General features: G+C 37.0%; 2 protein-coding genes across 2 annotated transcripts; one reads left to right on the top strand and one right to left on the bottom strand.

Moving 5' to 3' along the window:
- Positions 1–394: 394 nt before the first annotated feature.
- LOC103713619 (golgin family A protein (DUF1664)) lies at positions 395–11,401 on the bottom strand. Its single transcript, XM_008800618.5, has 12 exons — positions 11,089–11,401; positions 10,832–10,893; positions 9,858–9,929; positions 7,341–7,422; positions 6,568–6,638; positions 5,473–5,574; positions 5,306–5,395; positions 3,571–3,645; positions 3,444–3,476; positions 3,269–3,349; positions 924–989; positions 395–853 (listed from the first exon to the last, which is right to left on the bottom strand). The coding sequence occupies exons 1-12, from the start codon at positions 11,141–11,143 to the stop codon at positions 677–679; spliced, it is 966 nt and encodes a 321-aa protein (XP_008798840.2). The 5' UTR covers positions 11,144–11,401; the 3' UTR covers positions 395–676.
- Positions 11,402–16,541: 5,140 nt separating this feature from the next.
- Positions 16,542–17,369, top strand: LOC103713630 (uncharacterized). Its single transcript, XM_008800631.3, has one exon. It carries the CDS (start codon positions 16,542–16,544, stop codon positions 17,367–17,369), a length of 828 nt encoding a protein of 275 aa, XP_008798853.3.
- The last annotated feature ends 2,988 nt before the right edge of the window (positions 17,370–20,357 follow it).

The raw sequence follows: 20,357 nt of genomic DNA, 5'->3' as shown, positions 1-20,357 counted from the left end.
TGCCATGATGATTATTAGATAAACATGCATGTCAGCTTCTCAAAACCCTGATTTACATGTTTAGTCTACTGGTTGATCCGGTAGGATTATGCAGGATTACTTACTGAGCCGTGTAGCTCATATCCGTTTATTTACTTTTTTCTTTCAGATCCTCACCACTGATAGCTGCCAGAGACACGTTAATTTGGTATTAGCGCTTCTTTCTTTTGGGGTAAAGCAAGTATATACTTTTGTGTATATAAACTACGTAGAAGCTCTGTATTTGGGTACTGACCAGCATGTTGTACTAAGAATGCTTTCACATGAAAAGATTTGGTTGGCGGGGCGTGACAATATCAAGCTATAAACCAAATCCTGTAACCAACCATATCAATCATTATTATCCCTCATCAAATGTATTCTGAGAAACATACAATTGTACAACTTTCATAGGAACAAAACAAGTGAAGTACAAACATCTTATCTTTAACTCATACACGTCCAATGAAAAAGAAAATGAGAACTTTTGGCAAGCAGGCAAGTATTGGCCAGATTAGCAGATAATGTAATATTGGACATGTAGTAAGCTGGACATAGACCAGGCAAAACTTTTATCAGGCAAAGAATAATGCCAAAAAATTGAATCAATCAAATATATGTTTTATTACAAATAATGAACTTTAGCAAGTGCCTTTGATCATAAAGCAAGGCCTTCCTTTCTTCGAGCAATGCTAGGGTATGACCTGCGTATTGTTGTAGCTTTGGAAAAAGTGCTTTTGACGGGTTTTTCCTGAAGGTCTTTCTGTAAGATAGTCCTTGTCTTTAACTTCTCTGCTTCCCCATCTTCGATAGTTTCAGCAAGAAATTGTAGTCCCTAAGAAAATGGAAACATATGACGTAAAAACAGGTAACCTAAATTAGTTAAAGGAAAATCAATACCATACCTTGAGGGATTTGTCCTCAGAAAAGGTCAATGACAAAGGAGTAGATTTAAGTTTCTCGCTAGCTTCCTGTCATTTAGGAGGAAGAAGCAAATCTAAAGTCAATCCAACCTATGCTGAGAAATAGAGGGAAATTTGATCAAGAAACATTTGCAAAACTTAGTTGGTATACTTGGGTCACAAAAACCATTCAATGACTCGGTAAAGTAATAGGCGAATCTGCACAATAATTTAAAATTTCAACAGTAATGCTGACTAGATGTGATAAAAGCAAGGAATTAGGGGGTGAACATGAGCTGGTGAAGATTAGCATGGAGAAACCAGAACAGGAATGTGACATAATAGACAATAATAATGAAAGGATTTGTCAAACTGAATAAAGCAAGCTTTAGATATATCACATATAATCAGGTAGTGAATGATTCTTTCTTAGCTAGCATAATTGATTAGTCTCAGGGAATGTAACTCGAACAAGTTATTTCTGCTCAGGAACCAGATCCATATTTGTTCAGGTCATGCAATGTAGGATATTATAATACATCTATAATATCACCAACAAAGGCTATAATTGATCCAAGAACACCAAAAGAATCGCAAAGAAACAGAGAAACCAACTGATCATTGCAAATAACTCAAGCAAGCGAAACATTCAGCATAGCATAACAGCATGAAATGGTCATAAATATCTCCATGCAATTTCTAGAAATATGGCTGTTACTTTAGCACCTATCTGTGTTTCACGACTGTTGCAGAGAAAAGGTTTCTTAACATTCTTTATTAAGCTGTACTAGACCTCCCTATACCCATTGGTAAACTAAAACAGCAAAAACATTCTCATGACATGGTCAAGCATTTACTATTGTTCTGTTCTACTATAAGAATCTTGATCTCCATAATATATCCTTAATGAACTTAATTGTCTAAGCAAAATACCAATTAATATTTAACATTCACTAGTTATCTTTTATGTTGTTGAGAGTTCTAAAACTCAGGTTCTTTAAACAAACTAATGTGGTAAAAGACTACAGGGTTCTGATGAAGATAAACATAGTTTAAAGAAATTTTGCAAAGAATCCTTTCAATGCACAAGAGCAATTGCTGTGCTTGTATTTGTCTCCTAGTTTTTATAGTGAGGTGTTTCGTTCCTTTAAGCAGAAGACAAGATTGTGGATGGCCTGATTTATGATAATCCATACATGTTTCCTTTCATATTTTAAAGCCATTTTATATTCAATTTTGATATAAAAAAAATCAGCATGTGTTTTCCAAAAATCATTTTATGTTGCTCAGTTTTCATGAGCCTGTTTTAGTAAAGCTAATATTATTGTGTGATTGTAACATTTCTTTTCAATAATAAACTTCTATTTTTGAGTGTCTTGCTATATAGATTGCATTGCAGTTTCACGTAAATCAGATTCATACAGATAAATATAATTCAGGAACAGGAATCACAGTATCCACCTACAGCCGTGCCTCTATAGCATACAAGAACCAGATAGCATGCACCGCACATGTGAACTGCATGCAGCAAATGACATAACAAATGCTTAACCTTTGATCAAGAAACTTAAGATAATATTCTGAACCCACGTTTACCAAATTTGAACCCCCCGAGCTAACTTCCTTTCTAGTTATCATGTCTTAATGAAATCATTTAATTACCCAACATGTTAAAGGTTGGACTACAAACAAGGGATAATCATCAACCGAATAGCAATTACAGATTAGCTACGGAGTCAATGGGCTGAAGCAACACAACAGCGTAAAGACTCGAACCAAATATTCTGTGCTTAGGCTCAAGAGTTAAATCTGTTGGTGACGCCTGGGATGTAATCCATACCCCAATGTGTTCAGTCTTGACTTGGGCTTGCCATGGAGAAATTAGAGTTAAGCTCAAATCTTTCTTAATCAATTCCCCTAGCCACACCTGGCTTCAAGAAAACTTGAGCCAGATCCAGGCAAGATATTTACAAACTTACTCCATATTAGTGGTCCTAGTTGCAGACCAGGCTTGACCGCTTGAGCAGACCTCGACCTCAGTCCAACCCACTGATACCAACCACCTTTCTCATGCACACTATTGACACAATTTTCATGTGGTTTCATGATAATAAAGGTTTGGCAAATAAGATCACTAGCCAAACTTGGAAAAGTTTTCACCATAAATAGTCTGTGCGGACTACTAGCGACCAATATTAAATATGTCATTTTACTTGTGTTGGCTTTCCAAGATAACACAATCTGCAGTTATAACTTCATTACATGAGATCAAGGAACAATAGTCATACAAGTATCAATTATGTTTCAAACACAGAAAATTGAACAGCAGAAAAGAACAAGATGTTGACCTGAAAATATTTAGTATCTAATCCCTTCTTGATGTCCCCAGCAAATTGGCAAAGATACCATATACCAGCATTAGTTGTATCCTGAACAAATACAAAAACAAAACAGCATGATCAAAGCGAAATCTTTGTAAATATGCATATTATGAAGCCACAAATGGCAAACATATAACAAAACCTGTTTATTTTCAATAAATCCAATTCTTCCTTCCTGTTCAAAGTGACAGCAATCTTAATCAGTGTCATCAGCTAAGCCTGATATTGTGATCATGCAAAAAAAGATGGAAACTTCTGAACAGACTCACCAATCCAGATACCATTCTTTGGATTGATTCAATATCGAATCCAATTTGTGAAAGACCAGTTTTAACTTCAATTACCTGCTTATCATGACATCAATAACTGTTGAATAATAAGCATTAATGAGATCATTTTAATTATTATGCCAAGCTACCATTAACAAATAAATGTAGATAGTATCTTGAGAGATTTACAAAGACTTCTATTCATTCCAAGTTGTAAAAAGGTAGAGCTTGCTTTTGCCATGGATGCTGATGTCTTAAGTCAAAAACTAGCACAAGTAACCTTCTAGCCAATTAGAAACCAGAACCTAGATATGACTTGTGAATTGGGGATGGCCAGCCACTAAGTTTACAGATAAGCACAACGGTTCTGAAAGACCATAATAAGTAAAAATTAACCATAGTCATAACTGACAGTTCTAGTATCAGAAATCCTTATTCGCAATCTGATCAAATGAGTACTTGTTATATAATCTGACCTTTATCTGAGCCCTCTCATCCACAATCAAGTTTGATGACAAAAACACTAACATTGCAAATGGCAAAAAAGAATTCATAAGCGGTTGTTAATGAAGTTGAAGTTACCCAATTTTGGGGAGTCTTCTAAAAGGGCAAGAAATCAACATGGCATTATGAGATTGAAGGAAAAATAAAATGTCATGCTTATCAACCAAATGAAGTACATAGCTATTAGAGAATCAATCTTCTAAATCAGGAGGCATCTCTACTAATGGAGGGTTTCAAGCAACAATATAACAAAGTAAAGTTTTGATGTCCTACCAAAAAAAAAAAAAAATGATATCCCATCTTTAGTATTTGCTAATTTCTAGTCATAGAACTTCAGGGAGAAAAAACAATAAATGATGTATTAATTGAATATCAAAGCTGACCTGAAAGGTTAACTTGAATACAACTCTAAAGCTTGACTCCATCAGATAGATGAAATTGAAAAGGAGAAGAAATGGAAACTAATTTAACGCAGGCTTTTTGGAAGTAGCCATTGCCATTATCATTTAACAATAACTCTTCAAGTATTTCAAGTCTAAATCTGAGGCTGTAGATTGGATTATGGACAGAATTCTTAAGAAACTCAAGTGGAAGTTCAAAGCCATGAGCTGGGTAAGTACATGAACTGGAGCTAATTCTGGTACTGCATAGGTTGAAGAAGATAGTAGAATAGGAAAATCAAACAAGACCTACAAGTGAATCCTGAATTAATTAAAATACAGATGGCTAAAGTGAATCAGCACAGGTATTTTGGTATATTTGCAACTTCAGACAGAGCCTGCAAAAGATATTTGTTAAAAAAAAAAAATCAATTCTAATTTGAATGAAAAAATTCATATCATAGCATAGTCAGTAAATATATGTTAGACAACATGAATAAAGTGAATTATCAATATGAAACCCAAATAATAAATAATACAGGCAGCATTATTAAACAAACAAGTAGTAAATGGGCTCTTCTTTCTGCTTGCAAAAGCAATATAATTATATGTTAACTGCAAAATAAAATGTCATAGTCAACTAAAGGACTAATTGCTTCTTCTGAAACAGATATTCAATACTGCAAACCACATCCATCTTCTGTGGATCAGCTAAAGTATTAGAGTAAGCCAAAAAAAAAAGAAAGAAAGAAAAGCAGCTAAAGCATTGCAAATTGAATATCGTTTAAAAAATTTGGTAGAAAGAAAGATTCTTGTCTGGTCAGGTCAGAAAAACTATAATTCTTTCCAACCTCATTCATAATCAGCTTAGATGTCTCCTTCTGTTCATCCAATTTCCCATCCAAGTTTTCAAGCCGCTGGGTGAGGTGCTTTTTTGTTGCCTAGACAGAGCAACACAAGTCATCAATTAGTGCAGAAAAGACATAAACTAGAGTTAAAAATGATAACTCAAACATACAGCTAGAGCTGCAGATATTTGCTCCAATTGTTTTGACACATTTGCAACAGCATTGGCCATATTGCGTTTTGTGACAAACATAACATCAGAGAAGGACCAGCCCTGCATAAGAAGAAAATCAAAAGCAAAATAATGAAGTCACTAAATTTTAAGAGTGTCTTCCTATTACAGGAAGTACATCCTTACTACAAATTGGAAGAAACAAGAATGCACAAAAATGCTGCAATATGAAGCAATATAAAGCAGACAAGAGATCAAGCACATACATGAAATAATGCATAAAAGCAAGTTCCTCCCAGAGAATCTACTGCTCTATGTTCCCATGTTCCAGAATCAAGTTAATGTTGGCATCCAATAACACCTAAACTAAATTATAAGAATTCTGTACTATTAAGTAGAAAGATGGAGGCTACAGTTTGATTTCCAATCAGCGACATCAACCATTAAGTACCCACATAAATATGCCTTCAAAAGAGCAGCATCCTACTTACATTCCGCCATTCTAGAAAAATAATTTTAAACAATAGCCAAAATAAAATAATCCCTTAACTTGTTAAGATGCTTAATATCAAAAACTTAGGAATACAACAGATCATTATGCATTCTCTTTTCTACCAAGTGTCTTTCGACAATGAGGATTTTCTACCTCTGCTTCCTTTGTTCCTGTAAGCTGACCCACTACATTGGGAAATATGAGGGGGGGAAATATATATTGAGTTCAAGCTTGTAGCTTGAAAGTGAACACAGATGATTCATTATCAAGAGCGAACACTCATACAGCTGCATGGCATTATTAACTACCCTTTTCATAAAACAGCATTTCTCATAGATATCTTTGTCTTCTTCTCAAATTTAACTAGCACGTAGCTCCTTTAAAGAGAGTTTAATTTACTTATAGAAGTTATTCATGAAAATAATAAACAATCTCATCAAATAGAACATATTCATAAATCAAGTTGTTTACGAATACAAACTGAAAAATCCAAAAACAAAAGTGCAGGCAATTCAAGCAACAAATATTATCACTTAGAAAAAAAGAAGAATTTCAGTCCCATGACACTCTTAGTCTTGGGTTACTGGTGTTCAGAATCTTACCTTCCACCACATATAGCAATACCCTATTGCTCCAACTGCAGCAGCTGGCATTATGTAAGATGACAAACTCCCTGAAGTGACAACAAGAAAACTCATGAGCACTAATAAGATGAATATTTATTCGGCATGTATGTAAATTGAAATTTTCGCTATTAATGAAGAAAGGCAATTTGTCTGAGGCTCTGAGCCCTTTGCTTGGCATCCCACTTCCAGAAAAGGAGAAAAGAAAGAAAGAAAGGGAAAAAAAAAAAAAAAAAAGAAAACCTCTGGCACTAGCATTGACCCAAGTGTATGAGAAGATATTTAAGTAGCAAAGTTATATGTGTAAAATGAAAGACAAATACATTTGCCTACATGAAGACCTTACTCTGGATTTGGAAACATCAAAGTGTATTCCATGATCAAGTGAATAAGATTACAAATGATGCGAGAAAACAAGAGATCGAACTTCCTATAGCCCTTTATCAGCAACCATCTGGTTTTTAATTAAGTCAATATTTTACAGACATAGTGCACTGTGCACATTTACAAACTGAAAGCTAAAGATTATTGCCAATTAAGGTAACAAGATCTGCCGAAGGTCTATCTTGATAACTCATCAAAAATGCTTTGCCCTTTATGTTTGCATTTCTTTTATGCTCCTCCAAAAACACCAAACCTAAGGTATTTTATTTCATAGCTTCAAGTAGAAATTTGTGAGGTGATAAACAATTATGAGTTTACACATATCGCTGAGAGCAGAAATTAATTCATGGAAAAAATTGTGTAAATACCACTGGAAGTCGAATCACCATTGAATATGGTCACTGGTCTAGATAGTGTCAAATCCCTAACTTCTTGAGCCAAATGCCGAATCTACAAGTACAAGAAACAAGTAAGCAACAGTTGAAAATGATATCTGAAAAAAATGAAGACAATGAAAATATCTAATTCGTTCTAACATAGGTACCCAAGAAACAAGAAAAAATAATAGTATATCTTAGAATACGATATATCAATTATCTGACTTTTAGGCGATAATAAAATATATATACGTATTGTGAAATGCTATGCCAGTATCTTTAAAACTGTTTTTGATGTTATTATTAATTATTCTATAATATTTAATGCATTTCTCACCTTTTAGCCTTTTATCACTTTCGTAGAAACTACATCTCCAAAAGTTTACATATACAACCAACTTCTATATCTTGTTTTACAACATGGCTTCACCAGTGTATTAAAAATGTCAAATACATATGTCTACTTAGGCAACTACCAAAACCAAAACTTTTAAATAAGTTTCCTGAGATAACTATAACTCCAAAATAAAACTCATACTTGTATAGATGTTTAAGAAATTTCCATAAGCATAAGATGAGGATAATAGAGATTAAATTACTTAATGTGGTTGTAGTATAACTATGACAGATGGAGTTAGAAATGACTGCATTGAATTTAGTTATAAGCAGCACCAACATAAGATAAGAGGACAAATGGTTAGGTTGCATTGGAAATGTGCAGCATAGGCCTGCCAAAGAACACCTCATTAAGGAGTCAGAAAATTGCTGCTAAGTTGAAAAGGAAGAGGTGGGATCTCATAAAGACTGGTAAGGAAGTAGCATCAATGACTTGAAGACAATTTCCATATTGAAAGACTGAGATTAGAGCTTACAGCAAAATAGTGTTCGCATAGTCAACCTAAATTAGCAGAATGAGAATCTTGAAATATAGGTCACTAATTGCATGAGACTTTACCAAAACTTTGTAATAAGAATTGAAGTTGCAAAGAATAGGCGGACACCTTAATTTATAAATAAGAAGTTGAACAAAAAAGAACGATTGAAGTTGCAAAGAAAATATCACAGCAAATATCAATTGCTAAAGGTGCAAAACACAATGACCATGAAGATTCTAAGGCAGTATTTCGTTAAAACTTATAATTTAAAAGTATGGTGCATGTCTCTTTTTCCTTCTTTGTTCTTGTACACTTTCTTACCATGCTCTAATTTCTTTTGAAATTAATAATCTAAGGGGAAAAGGGGGTACGACAGAAAATTGGCCTTTCAGTGGGAGTCAAAGTTTTTAAGCTGGGCCAAACATTGGCCATTTACACAAACTCTTGGTCAAGGTCAAGTATTGTGTGATTAAATCTATATGGTCTAATTTTGGGTTAGATGCCATTATACCCGTTTTGAGCCATTACTATTGGCAGTATGTTAGGTTTTCGTCAGATATGTTTGGCTTGGATACCAATGAGATAAGGCATGTTAGCAAGATGGGTTCATCTTGGTCATCAAAGTTAAGGCTGGTTGAAGATAGGCTATTAGATCCAAATTCATAGGTGAGCAAGGTCACTTAGCAGTTAGCCAAATAGAACTATCAAATCAACTTGCTAAGAGGTGATAGGCCAGCATATGCAGATTTAGCTTAACCCAGATAGAAAAGCTAGACTAAATTATTCAAGATGGTCAGCTATAAGTCTCAAGATGACAGGATCCAACCCAAAAATACTGAACTCTACCAAGTTCGCTGGCATCTGTTCGCAATCCTGGTTAGTTTAGTGCAAAGCCTACACAGGTTGGTCCAAAAGGCTAACATGAAGTTAGTCCAACTCGAATATTTCCAAGCCAACTCACAAACCAGGCCCGCTACATCCCCCAACCACCCCAATCAAAATTCTCAACAATGAGAGCAAAATTTCAATTAAAAAAAATCAAAGGTATCAGGATTCCTTCGCTAATAACCATCTTGTTAAACAAAACTATGGGCATTAATCTTCTTGCATATTCTGCTATGGTGAATTTCTTGCTTAAAAGTGGAAATAGACATAAAGTTCAACCAATTACCCTACAATAGAGTTCCTGTGGGTGGTGAAAATTAGACAAGCAAACAATTTGATATGTTCTGTTGATAGCACACAGCTCTACTAGGTTCAGCAAGTAAACCTATAGTTTTGTTAAAGATGGCATTATTTCTACCATATGAGCACTAAAATCTCATGCCATCCTTTTTATCATATTGAGTCTTAATGACTGAAGTTTAGAATTGCAAATTCCTATGGGAAGAAATAGTTGTAACTCTAATGGTTTCCATCAAAAAAAGACATCAAAAACCAAATTTGGAACAACATGATTAAATAGCAATGCACAAGTTAGCATTAGAGTTTTAGAAAGATAAATTATCTACTGACAGCAAAACATGCAAAACATTAAAAAGAAGTAGAAAGGGAAAAATATAACCGCATCAAAGACTAAGGAACATGCAGCATCTTTCCATGCTGTACACTTGAAGAGAAACAGAAGTAGTACCTGAGCTGCAAGAAGAGAAGGATCATAGTGGTTCGAGAAGTCTTCCACTTCTTTTATACCTTTCATTAATTCCTGAAAAGCCAAAGATAACACCAATAAGTATTCTTCCAAGGATAATTAAATCAAGTCTATTTTCACAATATTGAATTTATGATCATGTAATTGGATTATTCATTAACAACATATTGAAAGAAAAAGAATATTTCATCTGCATATATTTTAGAAAACCATGATGAGTAATAAAACCTAAAAGTGCATGGGATTGTGTGATTTATTTGAGCTCCTACTAAAAAGCATGGAACCACTTGATAAAATTCTCAAGCGCCGACATATGCATCGAAAAGCAACTCGTCAAAATCCAAGGTTGCCAAGGAAGCTAGGAATCCCCTAGTCAGCAGACCTAACTGCCTAGACACCTCGGAGGATCGCCTAAGGATCTAGGCAGTTCATCTTTTGGAAGGGCAAAAAAAAAATACATAAAAGGCTCTGTAATGCTCCACAAACACAAAGTCCTAACATTCAATGTGTACTCTCAGTTGGCAAACTCTATGACCAACAAACTGCGCCCAGCTGATCCCATCTTTATGCCAAACCAGCATCAAATAGCTAAGAATGCACTATAAGCTTCAAGAAATCATAAGAAGACACCTAAATACAGGGCCTCAACTTTTCTTTTGACACAAACACCAAGAACACACTTCTGACTACCGATACGAAAACAGAAGATCACAGACTGTAACCGTTTCTAGCAAAAAATAATGGGCATTCACGCCCATTACGACAAGAAACCTATGCTACTGTTGGTAATCCCATAGGGGTATATCCTTGAAAATTCAAAGCGTGCATTCAGATCAATCCCTTAATCATCTATAACTAACTGCGACGAAGCATGCCGATTAAATTCAAAAACTTTTTGAAAGAAATAGCACTCGATCAGCATAATTTGCTTATCATGCTGCAATTTGGGCACTTACCTGAAGTTCCGCTAAGACATCGGCCAACCGACCATTCCTCAATATCACGGAACCAGTCAGACCTGATCGCAGAAGAAAAGCGGACTTTACCAATTGGACAAAAGTAAAGAATTTCATAGCACAAAAAGGAGAATTGCAGACTACGCGAGTATTAATCGAAATTAAAACCATCAACCTATATAGCCTATTTGCAGGAAGATTTCTCCAGCTGATAAAAAGATATAAAGAGAAACAGAAAGAATTGGAGATGAAGAGACCTGCTCCGACGAGAATGAGGACTTTCGAGGGGGACATCCCGGCCTGCATCGCCATTTCCGGCCGGAGGAGAGTCGGAGCCTTCTGGAAGTCCGAGGGGAAAAGAGGAACGAGAGAAAGAAGCGAAGGCGGCTTTCAACGTTTTTCTGGCGCCCGATGGTCTGAATCAGGGGATCGCCTGGTTGCGTTTTCTTTCAGGAATTGATAAATATACTCCATTCTTTTGATAGATGCGCTCCAGTTTCCCTACATCGTCTTTGTGCTAGGAGAGAAATGTTGGAGTGCATTTATCGGAGACCAACGCAAGGATCCCTTGGGTTGGATCCGGTCGGACAACATGATAAGCTTTGTTTCGTGGCATGGAGGAGGCGGCCGAGTACACAAAACAAAACAGGTAATTAGTTCTTGTTCCTAATTACAGATTCAGTTATAAGAAATGCAATCCATGGGAGACTAGCAAAGTTGCATAACTATTTCATTGCTAATCATATACAAAAGAAATTATCGGAGTTGATCTTGAGTCATATTTGTGCAAAAATATACGGGGGCTAGATTATAGCCCGCCCAATGTGTACATTATATTATTTTTAAAATAAATATAGATAAATAATAGATGCTAGAAAAAAGGTTCAAATCTTTGATCTAGTGGTTAATAATTGCATGAAGAAATTAGAAATGCACAATCAAAACTTAGGCAAGGTGATGAAATACGTGATAAGAAAAGTGTGGTAGGAAAATACTAATGATCAACATGTCTCATGCACAAATACTTTTGGAAAATGTTTGGATGCAGAATATGTAGGAGATATCCTCCACCATCTTATCAAACACTTGTTTTCCATCCCCAAAATAGAGTTATGTTGCATGAGATATCTTTTCAATGCACAACATAGTTCTATTTCACTTGTTGGGTCGGATAGATTTATAATGAAAATTGAAAGGAATCCTTTTCCACCTAATTAATGTTTGCTTTTGGCTATCACTGTTGGGTGCAAAAGATTCAGGCGGTTTTTTCACTTTATCTTCCCGTCACCACATTCCTCCCTCTCCTCCAATCTTTGCTCTCTTTCATGTGGCATCTCTTTTTATTATTCATACTCTAGCGAGCACCATAGAGTTGGCGAGCTACCATCAGTCGGAGATTCGGCATGGGCTACATACTTGGGACTTTCATAGTTATCCTCTATCATAGGTTCTTCATTATGTGTTCTGGCCAATTTCTCTGCTCTTCGATGGTGGTTCCTTCCCAAAAAAATAGCACATCGCAGCATCACTTTTGTTCACCTTTTTTATTTTTTTATTGGTACTACAAAATCTGTTAGTATTGTGGCCTGCTGCTTACCTAGTGATTAGATTGTTTTGTGCATTAGCAAAGAATTAACTCATCTAAGGGCTAGATTAACAATTTTTGAGGAAAAAAAAGCATGTCATTAATCGAGCCTCTAAGTTGCGCGTTTGGGGGGGGGGGGGGGGGGGTGGGTTGGGTGGGTGGGGGAATCTAACCCATATACCCCTTTTCCTCAAATAGAAATGTAATAACTCTAAATTTTATATACCCCTTTTCCTCAAATAGAAATGTAATAACTCTAAACTTTTTTTTATATAAAAAAGGGATAGAATAGTTCTTTAAAATTGATATAAGGGATAAAATTGGAAGGAATCAAAAGATAATGGCATAATTGCAGATATATCGAAGTGGCAAGGGCAAAATGGGAATTTAATAATATTAAATAAAGGGTAAATAGTGTTTTGATGTGATTTAATTAGGGGGTTTGCTGTGGCTTTTGGATGAAACCAAGAGACAGAGAGGGGTTCTCAGGCGACAGAGAGGAAGAAAAAAGAAGAAGAGGAGAGGAAAGGAAGAAAGGAAGAGGAAGAAGAAGAAGAAAAAGAAAGGGAAAGGAATCTCGGTTGCACTTCCAGCTGAAGGGAAAAACATAGATCTCCTTCCCCTCTACGCAAGGACCTCGATTTTCCAAAAAGAAAAAGTTAAATATCCATCCCTATCTAGTCTTTTGATGACATTAGGCTATACAAAGGGTGAATATAGTCTAGAGGGGTCGGATAAGGGTTGTAGAGGCGGTTAAAAGAAGAAGAATCGGATTTTGACAAATTTTTCCGGCACTACGGAAAAACTGTGTCGAAGTCCCAACTTCGGCGAATTATTTAGGGGGTCAAACGACCTCCGATAGCAATGCATGTTACCTCTTTAGAATTCCCTATGAGTGTAGAATGTTAGGTAAAAATTTCATCAAATTTGGAGTCCTGAAAGTGGATCAAACCCGGGATGAAGTAACCGGCTGTCGGTCCGGATTACTGTTCATCCGGGTGGAAAATAGGGGATTTCATGCTGTAATAGGGTATTAAGCCTAAATCAAGCTAAAAGGGACCTTGTACTCGTGCAAGGGAGTCCCTAATACACATAAATGATGAGTTAATTAATAGAAAAGGAAAAAGAGAAAGAAAAGAAAAGATTTAGGGAACGGGGGAGTTGAATCAATTAAAGTTCCCTATATTATAATTGGCACGTAGATTATAGCCCTTGATACAAAACTAAATGTATTGTAAATGCATGTCACAGTTGGGCAAGAAGCTAGGGAACAAGAGGAAGAAGTCCCCTGCTGCCTACTGTAAAATTCTAAAGGCGTATCGAGGCCGTGCCGGATTGGCAGGTGAGTGGGAGTTTGTACTTTGCAGCATGAGCACATTCCTTATTCATTTTCATGAATGTTGCCAAGTGTGACTTGATTCCACCTGAGCTTATTGATTAATTGTTGTAGCAGATTCCTCTATAAATCTTAATTCTCCATGCTTGGTTATTCTGTACATGCATTTGAGGGAACATTGAGAGGAATTACGAGGGGTTGATGAGTAATCAAATTGATTCCGAATTATGAAATAACTTCTTTTGTAAATTGATTTCATTTTCTCTATTTCAAAGACTTGTAGAGTCCTTCTCATGGTATATTGAGTTGCATTGTACTCCCGTGATTCCTCACTCCCAACCCTGATGTTAGTTATAATTGGGTCGTGGCCGAGTGAGTGGTAGTCTTGATTATACTCCTTTATGAGTAATTAAATTGGATCTGAATTGTGAAATGACTTCTTTTGTAAATTGATTTCATTTCCTCTATTTCAAAGACTTGTAAGTGGTAGCCTTGATTATACTCCTTTATGAGTAATTAAATTGGATCTGAATTGTGAAATGACTTCTTTTGTAAATTGATTTCATTTTCTCTATTTCAAAGACTTGTAAGTGGTAGCCTTGATTATACTCCTTTATGAGTAATTAAATTGGATCTGAATTGTGAAATGACTTCTTTTGTAAATTGATTTCATTTCCTCTATTTCAAAGAATTGTAGAGCCCATTTCAGTAGTATATTGAGTTGCATTGCACACCCTTGACCCCTCACTCCCAACCCTGATGTTAGTTTATGATTGGGTCGGAGTCGAGTGAGTGGTAGTCTTAATTATGCTCCTTTTTAGTAGAGTATTGGGAGGGTGTATTATGGCATTCATGCATGGCTTGACAGTATCTGCAGGACACCTATAGTCGATGGGGTTGAACATCGGCCTTTGTGCACATAGTAGCCTTCTGGGTGGGCGGAGCCCAGTCCCTTCCTAGGGGGGGACACGGCCCTAGGCGTAGGATTGGCCAGTCCTACGACTTATATTCTGCTTGCCGCCGGGCATAGTAAAATCCCGCGAGGTGCGGTATGGCTTTCCGCGGATGTAGAATTCCCGCGAGGTGCCGTTTAGTATATAGATGTGAGATGGATTTCTGTTCTGGATACTGGCTTGCATTTATATTATCAGTATGGTGTCTTATCCTGCATATGCATGTGACAGTAGGGAGTTGTTGCTGGTTCGCCTGGGGCGTAAAACCCACCTCCCAATAGCTGTCTTGTTGATGATTCAGCATATTGACACCTGATTTGTATATTCCAGCATTATGATCTGTTGAATATATTCATGAGTGGTATATATGTTTACTCGATTATTCCATATATGCTTCAGATGAGTTGATTGTGATTGTGGTGATATTGATGATTTACTCCATATTCTTTATGTTGAGTTCATGTTCATCTTGTTATTGATCTTGAGATTTCATCTCGAGCCATGATTATATTCTGTCTCATATGCATAGTACTCTCTACTCCACTCACTGAGTATTTATATACTCACTCCCCAGTTTGGTGTTTTTGATTGCAGGGCAGGTATTATATAGAGAAGAGCAGGGTTAGAGATTGCCTGCTAGCTGTGCCGCTCCATAGTATAGTATAGTATAATGTAGATAGAGGTTTATACCTTTTGGTGTATTATAAACCTTCTATTGTATATAGTGCATAGTTACAGTCATAGATCCTGTTGTGGATATGGGTTGGACCATGGATGGATTGGGAAGCAGATATATATATATATATGTGTGCAGATCAGTTGTGTGCTTGTGATAATGTATTGCTATATATTGTCCAGGTTTATTATGTGACAGATTATGTGATTAATGCTCTGACAGGTAGTGTGTTGTATGTATTGAGATAATCCTGACAGGTCACTATAGGAAAAGTGATCATTTTGTGCATGTATCATGCCAAATTTTTCAAGATCTATTGATGATTGATAGGTAGTAGGGTTCTACGCGGTGGCTGGTGGCCTTATGCCTACGCGCACCCTAGGACCGTCGCGGCGGCCCGCCGGGAACGGGGCGGGGGTCGTGACAAGAAGTGGTATCAGAGCAAAGGTTAAGAAGAGTCCTGTCAGAGCAATAGGGTGAGTCAGGATTAAGTATAGGATTATACTATGGAGCATAGGGTTTTTCTATATGTTATTTTATGAGTCATATACAATTCTGTAAAATATATTTGGGGATGAGACTTAAGAGTTCTTTTTGGCTCTACTTGAGACAAAATTGTATATCATTCAGTTTACAATCAAGATTTATATTTTGACAGAAAGTCAATTAATAAATTCGGAGGATATTGATCAGAGTTGTGTAGCGAAAGTATAGTGGATCGAATTAATTTAAATTGGTCAAAAATATTGACTGTGATGGGAGACTAGATTTTTCAATAATGAAGATTTGTGTTAATAAGAGAAGGTGAATATTGTAGATTCTCAGATTTATTATGATATGACTATGTGATCTCTTTGATGGTTTTTGCTATTTTACTATGTTAAGAGATAATTTATGTAAACTCATCATAAATTCTTGACTGCTAGGTAGCCGTAAGCAATATGGAGGATGAAAGAGAAATAAGGGCACCTTCTCCGGACCCTGATAGCCAATCAATTTCACAAACTACTCCACACTCCATAGCAACCCAAGCAGATTTAGCAGGAGTGTACCAGTTAATAGCACAACTGCTTGAGCAACAGCAGCAGATGCAGTTAGCTGCCCAACCTGTATAGCCGATAGAATCCTATTACGAGAGGTTCCGTAGGCTGAATCCACCGATGTTTAATGGTGGGTCCGATCCCATGATAGCTGAGGCCTGGATCCGGGAACTGGAGAAGATGTATGAGTTACTTCAATTTCCCGAGGAGGTAAAAGTCAAACTAGCTATCTCCATGCTAAGGGGGAGTGCTGACTCTTGGTGGACTGCTATGGAGACAGCATATGAGGTCAACGGAACGGCCTGGGGAGATTTTAAGAGAATATTTTATGCTAAGTACTTTTCGGACTCAGTTAGGCAAATGAAGCAGAATGAGTTTTTATCGCTGACTCAGTCCGAGCATATGACTGTTTCGGATTACGTCAATAGGTTCGATGAGCTGGGTCGATTCTGCCCCCAGTTTATGGAGGATGATATGAGTAGAGCCAACCGGTTCGAACAAGGGCTTAGACATGAGATCAGGTCCCGGACATCTTCACAGTTAATTACCAGCTATATGGATATTTTGGACAGAGCCTTGAGAGTAGAGGCTGAATTGAAAAGATCTGATAGAGAAAGGGCTAACCTGATGAGATCCAGATCAGATAGAAGTCAGAGTGGCAGGCCATGGGATTTCAGGGGCACTCCAATTCAAGAGAAGCCCAGGGTCCGCAATTACTCTAGCAGATCCCATAGTGGAATCATCAATATCACCATAGCAGATCCCAGAGCCCGCACTTACTCTAGCAGATCCCATAGTGGGCCCTATATGAGGAGAGCGAGGGCATGTTATAGTTGTGGGCGGACTGGACACCTGGCACGTGATTGCCCATACAAGAGGAGGAATGAGCTCAGACCTCCTGTACCTGGTGACCAGAGGCCAAGAAGTAATGCTCGAGTTTTACACTGACCTACCAAGATGCTAGTGCCAATGACCAAGTGGTAACAGGTATATTACCAGTCAGCTTGATTGATCCCTCTATTTTGTTCGATTCTGGCACTATGCATTTCTTTATTTCAGTTAGTTTATCTAGATAACTACACTGCATACTCGAGGAACTAGAAGAATCACTGTGTGTTCCTACACCCCTATAGAAAACAGTAATTGTTGACATTAGTGCAAGAATTGCATAATTCAAATAGGGGTAGGAGAGTTAGTGACAAATCTTATATAACTTGACATGCAAGATTTTGACATCATTTTGGGAATAGCTTGGAGGTCTCAGTACCACACTCATATTGACTGCTACAGTAAAAGAGTGATATTCTAGATACTTGAAGAACCAGGGTTCTTCTTTCAAAGCGATGCACCCGTGTAATGTAATTCATCATAACATTAATTTCTGTCCTGAAAGCTAGGAAGGCATTAGAAAAGGAGTATAAGACTTATTTAGTCTGTGTAATGGATACCTGAAAGGAGACCAAATTAGAGGATATTCCAGTAATGAATGAACACCCTGATGTTTTTTTCAGAAGATCTTCCTGGTTTGCCACCAGAGAGAGAGATTGAATTTGCAATTGATTTGATTCCCAATACCATACCAATCTTCAAAAACCCCCTATAGAATGGCTCCAACTGAAATAAAAGAATTAAAGGGAAAGTTGCAAAAAAAATCGCTTGATAAAGGCTTCATTCGACTTAGTGTGTTAAAGGGAAAGTTGCAAAAAAAATCGCTTGATAAAGGCTTCATTCGACTTAGTGTGTCATCTTAGGGAACTCTACTATTGTTTGTAAAGAAGGAAGATGGAAGTTTGAGGTTATGTATTGGTTATCAAGGATTGGACAAGGTAACAATACAGAACAAATATCTTCGACCCTGTATTAATGAATCTTGTAAGGTGTATACTGATCATAAGAGTTTAAAATACCTTCTTACCTAGAAGCTACTCAATATGAGACAGGAAAGATGATTGGAATTGATAAAAATCATGCCTTGTCTATATACTACTCTCCGAAAAAAAAAAAAAAAACTAATGTTGAGGTAGATACACCGAGTTGAAAAACTTCTGGTAGTATTGCTGCTCTACTCACATCCGAGAAAAGCTAATGTTGTGGTAGATGCACTGATCAGAAAAGGTGTTAGTGATACGAGAAAGGTTGAGGACAGTGTTTAGTAGGCAGAAGAGCTACGCAGATGTCAGAAGGAGAGATGTACAGTTTGGCACAGGGGATCATGTTTTCTTAAAGATCTCTCCTAGGAAAGGGGTAATGAGGTTTGGAAAGAGGGGCAAGCTTAGTCCCAGATACATTGGCCCCTTTGAGATATTAGATAAAGTTGGCAATGTATCTTACAGATTAGCACTGCCTCCAAACCTCAGCCATGTGCATCCAGTATTCCACATATCTATGCTCCGGAAGTATGTGCCGGATCCATCTCATGTGCTATCAGTGCAGAAAGTTACAGTAGAAGAAGATCTTTCTTATGAAGAACTTCCTGTCGCTATTCTTGATACTCAGATCAGGAAGCTGAGAAATAAGAAAATATGTATGGTAAAGGTCTAATGGCACCGGCACAATGTTGAAAAATGCACTTGAGAGTCGGAGCAAAGTATGAAAAGCAAATACCCTCACCTCTTTGAGTAATCAGATAATTTACCCTTTTAAATTCGAGGACGAATTTTATATAAGGGGGGAGGATGTAATAACCCCAAATTTTTTTTTTATATAAAAAAGGGATAGAATAGTCCTTTAAAATTGATATAAGGGGTAAAATTGGAAGGAATCAAAAGATAATGGCATAATTGCAGATATATCGAAGTGGCAAGGGCAAAATGGGAATTTAATAATATTAAACAAAGGGTGAATAGTGTTTTGATGTGATTTAATTAGGGGGTTTGCTGTGGCTTTTGGATGAAACCGAGAGACAGAGAGGGGTTCTCAGGCGACAGAGAGGAAGAAAAAAGAAGAAGAGGAGAGGAAAGGAAGAAAGGAAGAGGAAGAAGAAGAAGAAAAAGAAAGGGAAAGGAATCTCGGTTGCACTTCCAACTGAAGGGAAAAACATAGATCTCCTTCCCCTCTACGCAAGGACCTCGATTTTCCAAAAAGAAAAAGGTAAATATCCATCCCTATCTAGTCTTTTGATGACATTAGGCTATACAAAGGGTGAATATAGTCTAGAGAGGTCGGATAAGGGTTGTAGAGGCGGTTAAAAGAAGAAGAATCGGATTTTGACAAATTTTTCCGGCACTACGGAAAAACTGTGTCGAAGTCCCAACTTCGGCGAATTATTTAGAGGGTCAAACGACCTCCGATAGCAATGCATGTTACCTCTTTAGAATTTCCTATGAGTGTAGAATGTTAGGTAAAAATTTCATCAAATTTGGAGTCCTGAAAGTGGATCAAACTTGGGATGAAGTAACCGGCTGTCGGTCCGGATTACTGTTCATCCGGGTGGAAAATAGGGGATTTCATGCTGTAATAGGGTATTAAGCCTAGATCAAGCTAAAAGGGACCTTGTACTCGTGCAAGGGAGTCCCTAATACACATAAATGATGAGTTAATTAATAGAAAAAGAAAAAGAGAAAGAAAAGAAAAGATTTAGGGAACGGGGGAGTTGAATCAATTAAAGTTCCCTATATTATAATTGGCACGTAGATTATAGCCCTTGATACAAAACTAAATGTATTGTAAATGCATGTCACAGTTGGGCAAGAAGCTAGGGAACAAGAGGAAGAAGTCCCCTGCTGCCTACTGTAAAATTCTAAAGGCGTATCGAGGCCGTGCCGGATTGGCAGGTGAGTGGGAGTTTGTACTTTGCAGCATGAGCACATTCCTTATTCATTTTCATGAATGTTGCCAAGTGTGACTTGATTCCACCTGAGCTTATTGATTAATTGTTGTAGCAGATTCCTCTATAAATCTTGATTCTCCATGCTTGGTTATTCTGTACATGCATTT

This window comes from Phoenix dactylifera, chromosome 2 (assembly GCF_051530095.1).
Source record: "Phoenix dactylifera cultivar Ajwa chromosome 2, Ajwa_hap1_PhDact_Kaust_v1.1, whole genome shotgun sequence".
NCBI classification, from domain to species: Eukaryota; Viridiplantae; Streptophyta; class Magnoliopsida; order Arecales; family Arecaceae; genus Phoenix; species Phoenix dactylifera.
Note: the sequence above shows the minus strand (reverse complement) of the source record. Positions and strands in the feature narration are given on the sequence as shown.

Excerpts from the sequence above, each read along its gene's own strand:
- LOC103713619 (XM_008800618.5), bottom strand. The coding sequence starts at position 11,143 with ATGGCGATGCAGGCCGGGATGTCCCCCTCGAAAGTCCTCATTCTCGTC. Across the intron at positions 9,930-10,831 it reads ATGTCTTAGCGGAACTTCAG|GAATTAATGAAAGGTATAAA; the intron begins GTAAGTGCCCAA and ends TTGGCTTTTCAG. Across the intron at positions 3,646-5,305 it reads CTAAGCTGATTATGAATGAG|GTAATTGAAGTTAAAACTGG; the intron begins GTTGGAAAGAAT and ends CATGATAAGCAG.
- LOC103713630 (XM_008800631.3), top strand. The coding sequence starts at position 16,542 with ATGTTTAATGGTGGGTCCGATCCCATGATAGCTGAGGCCTGGATCCGG.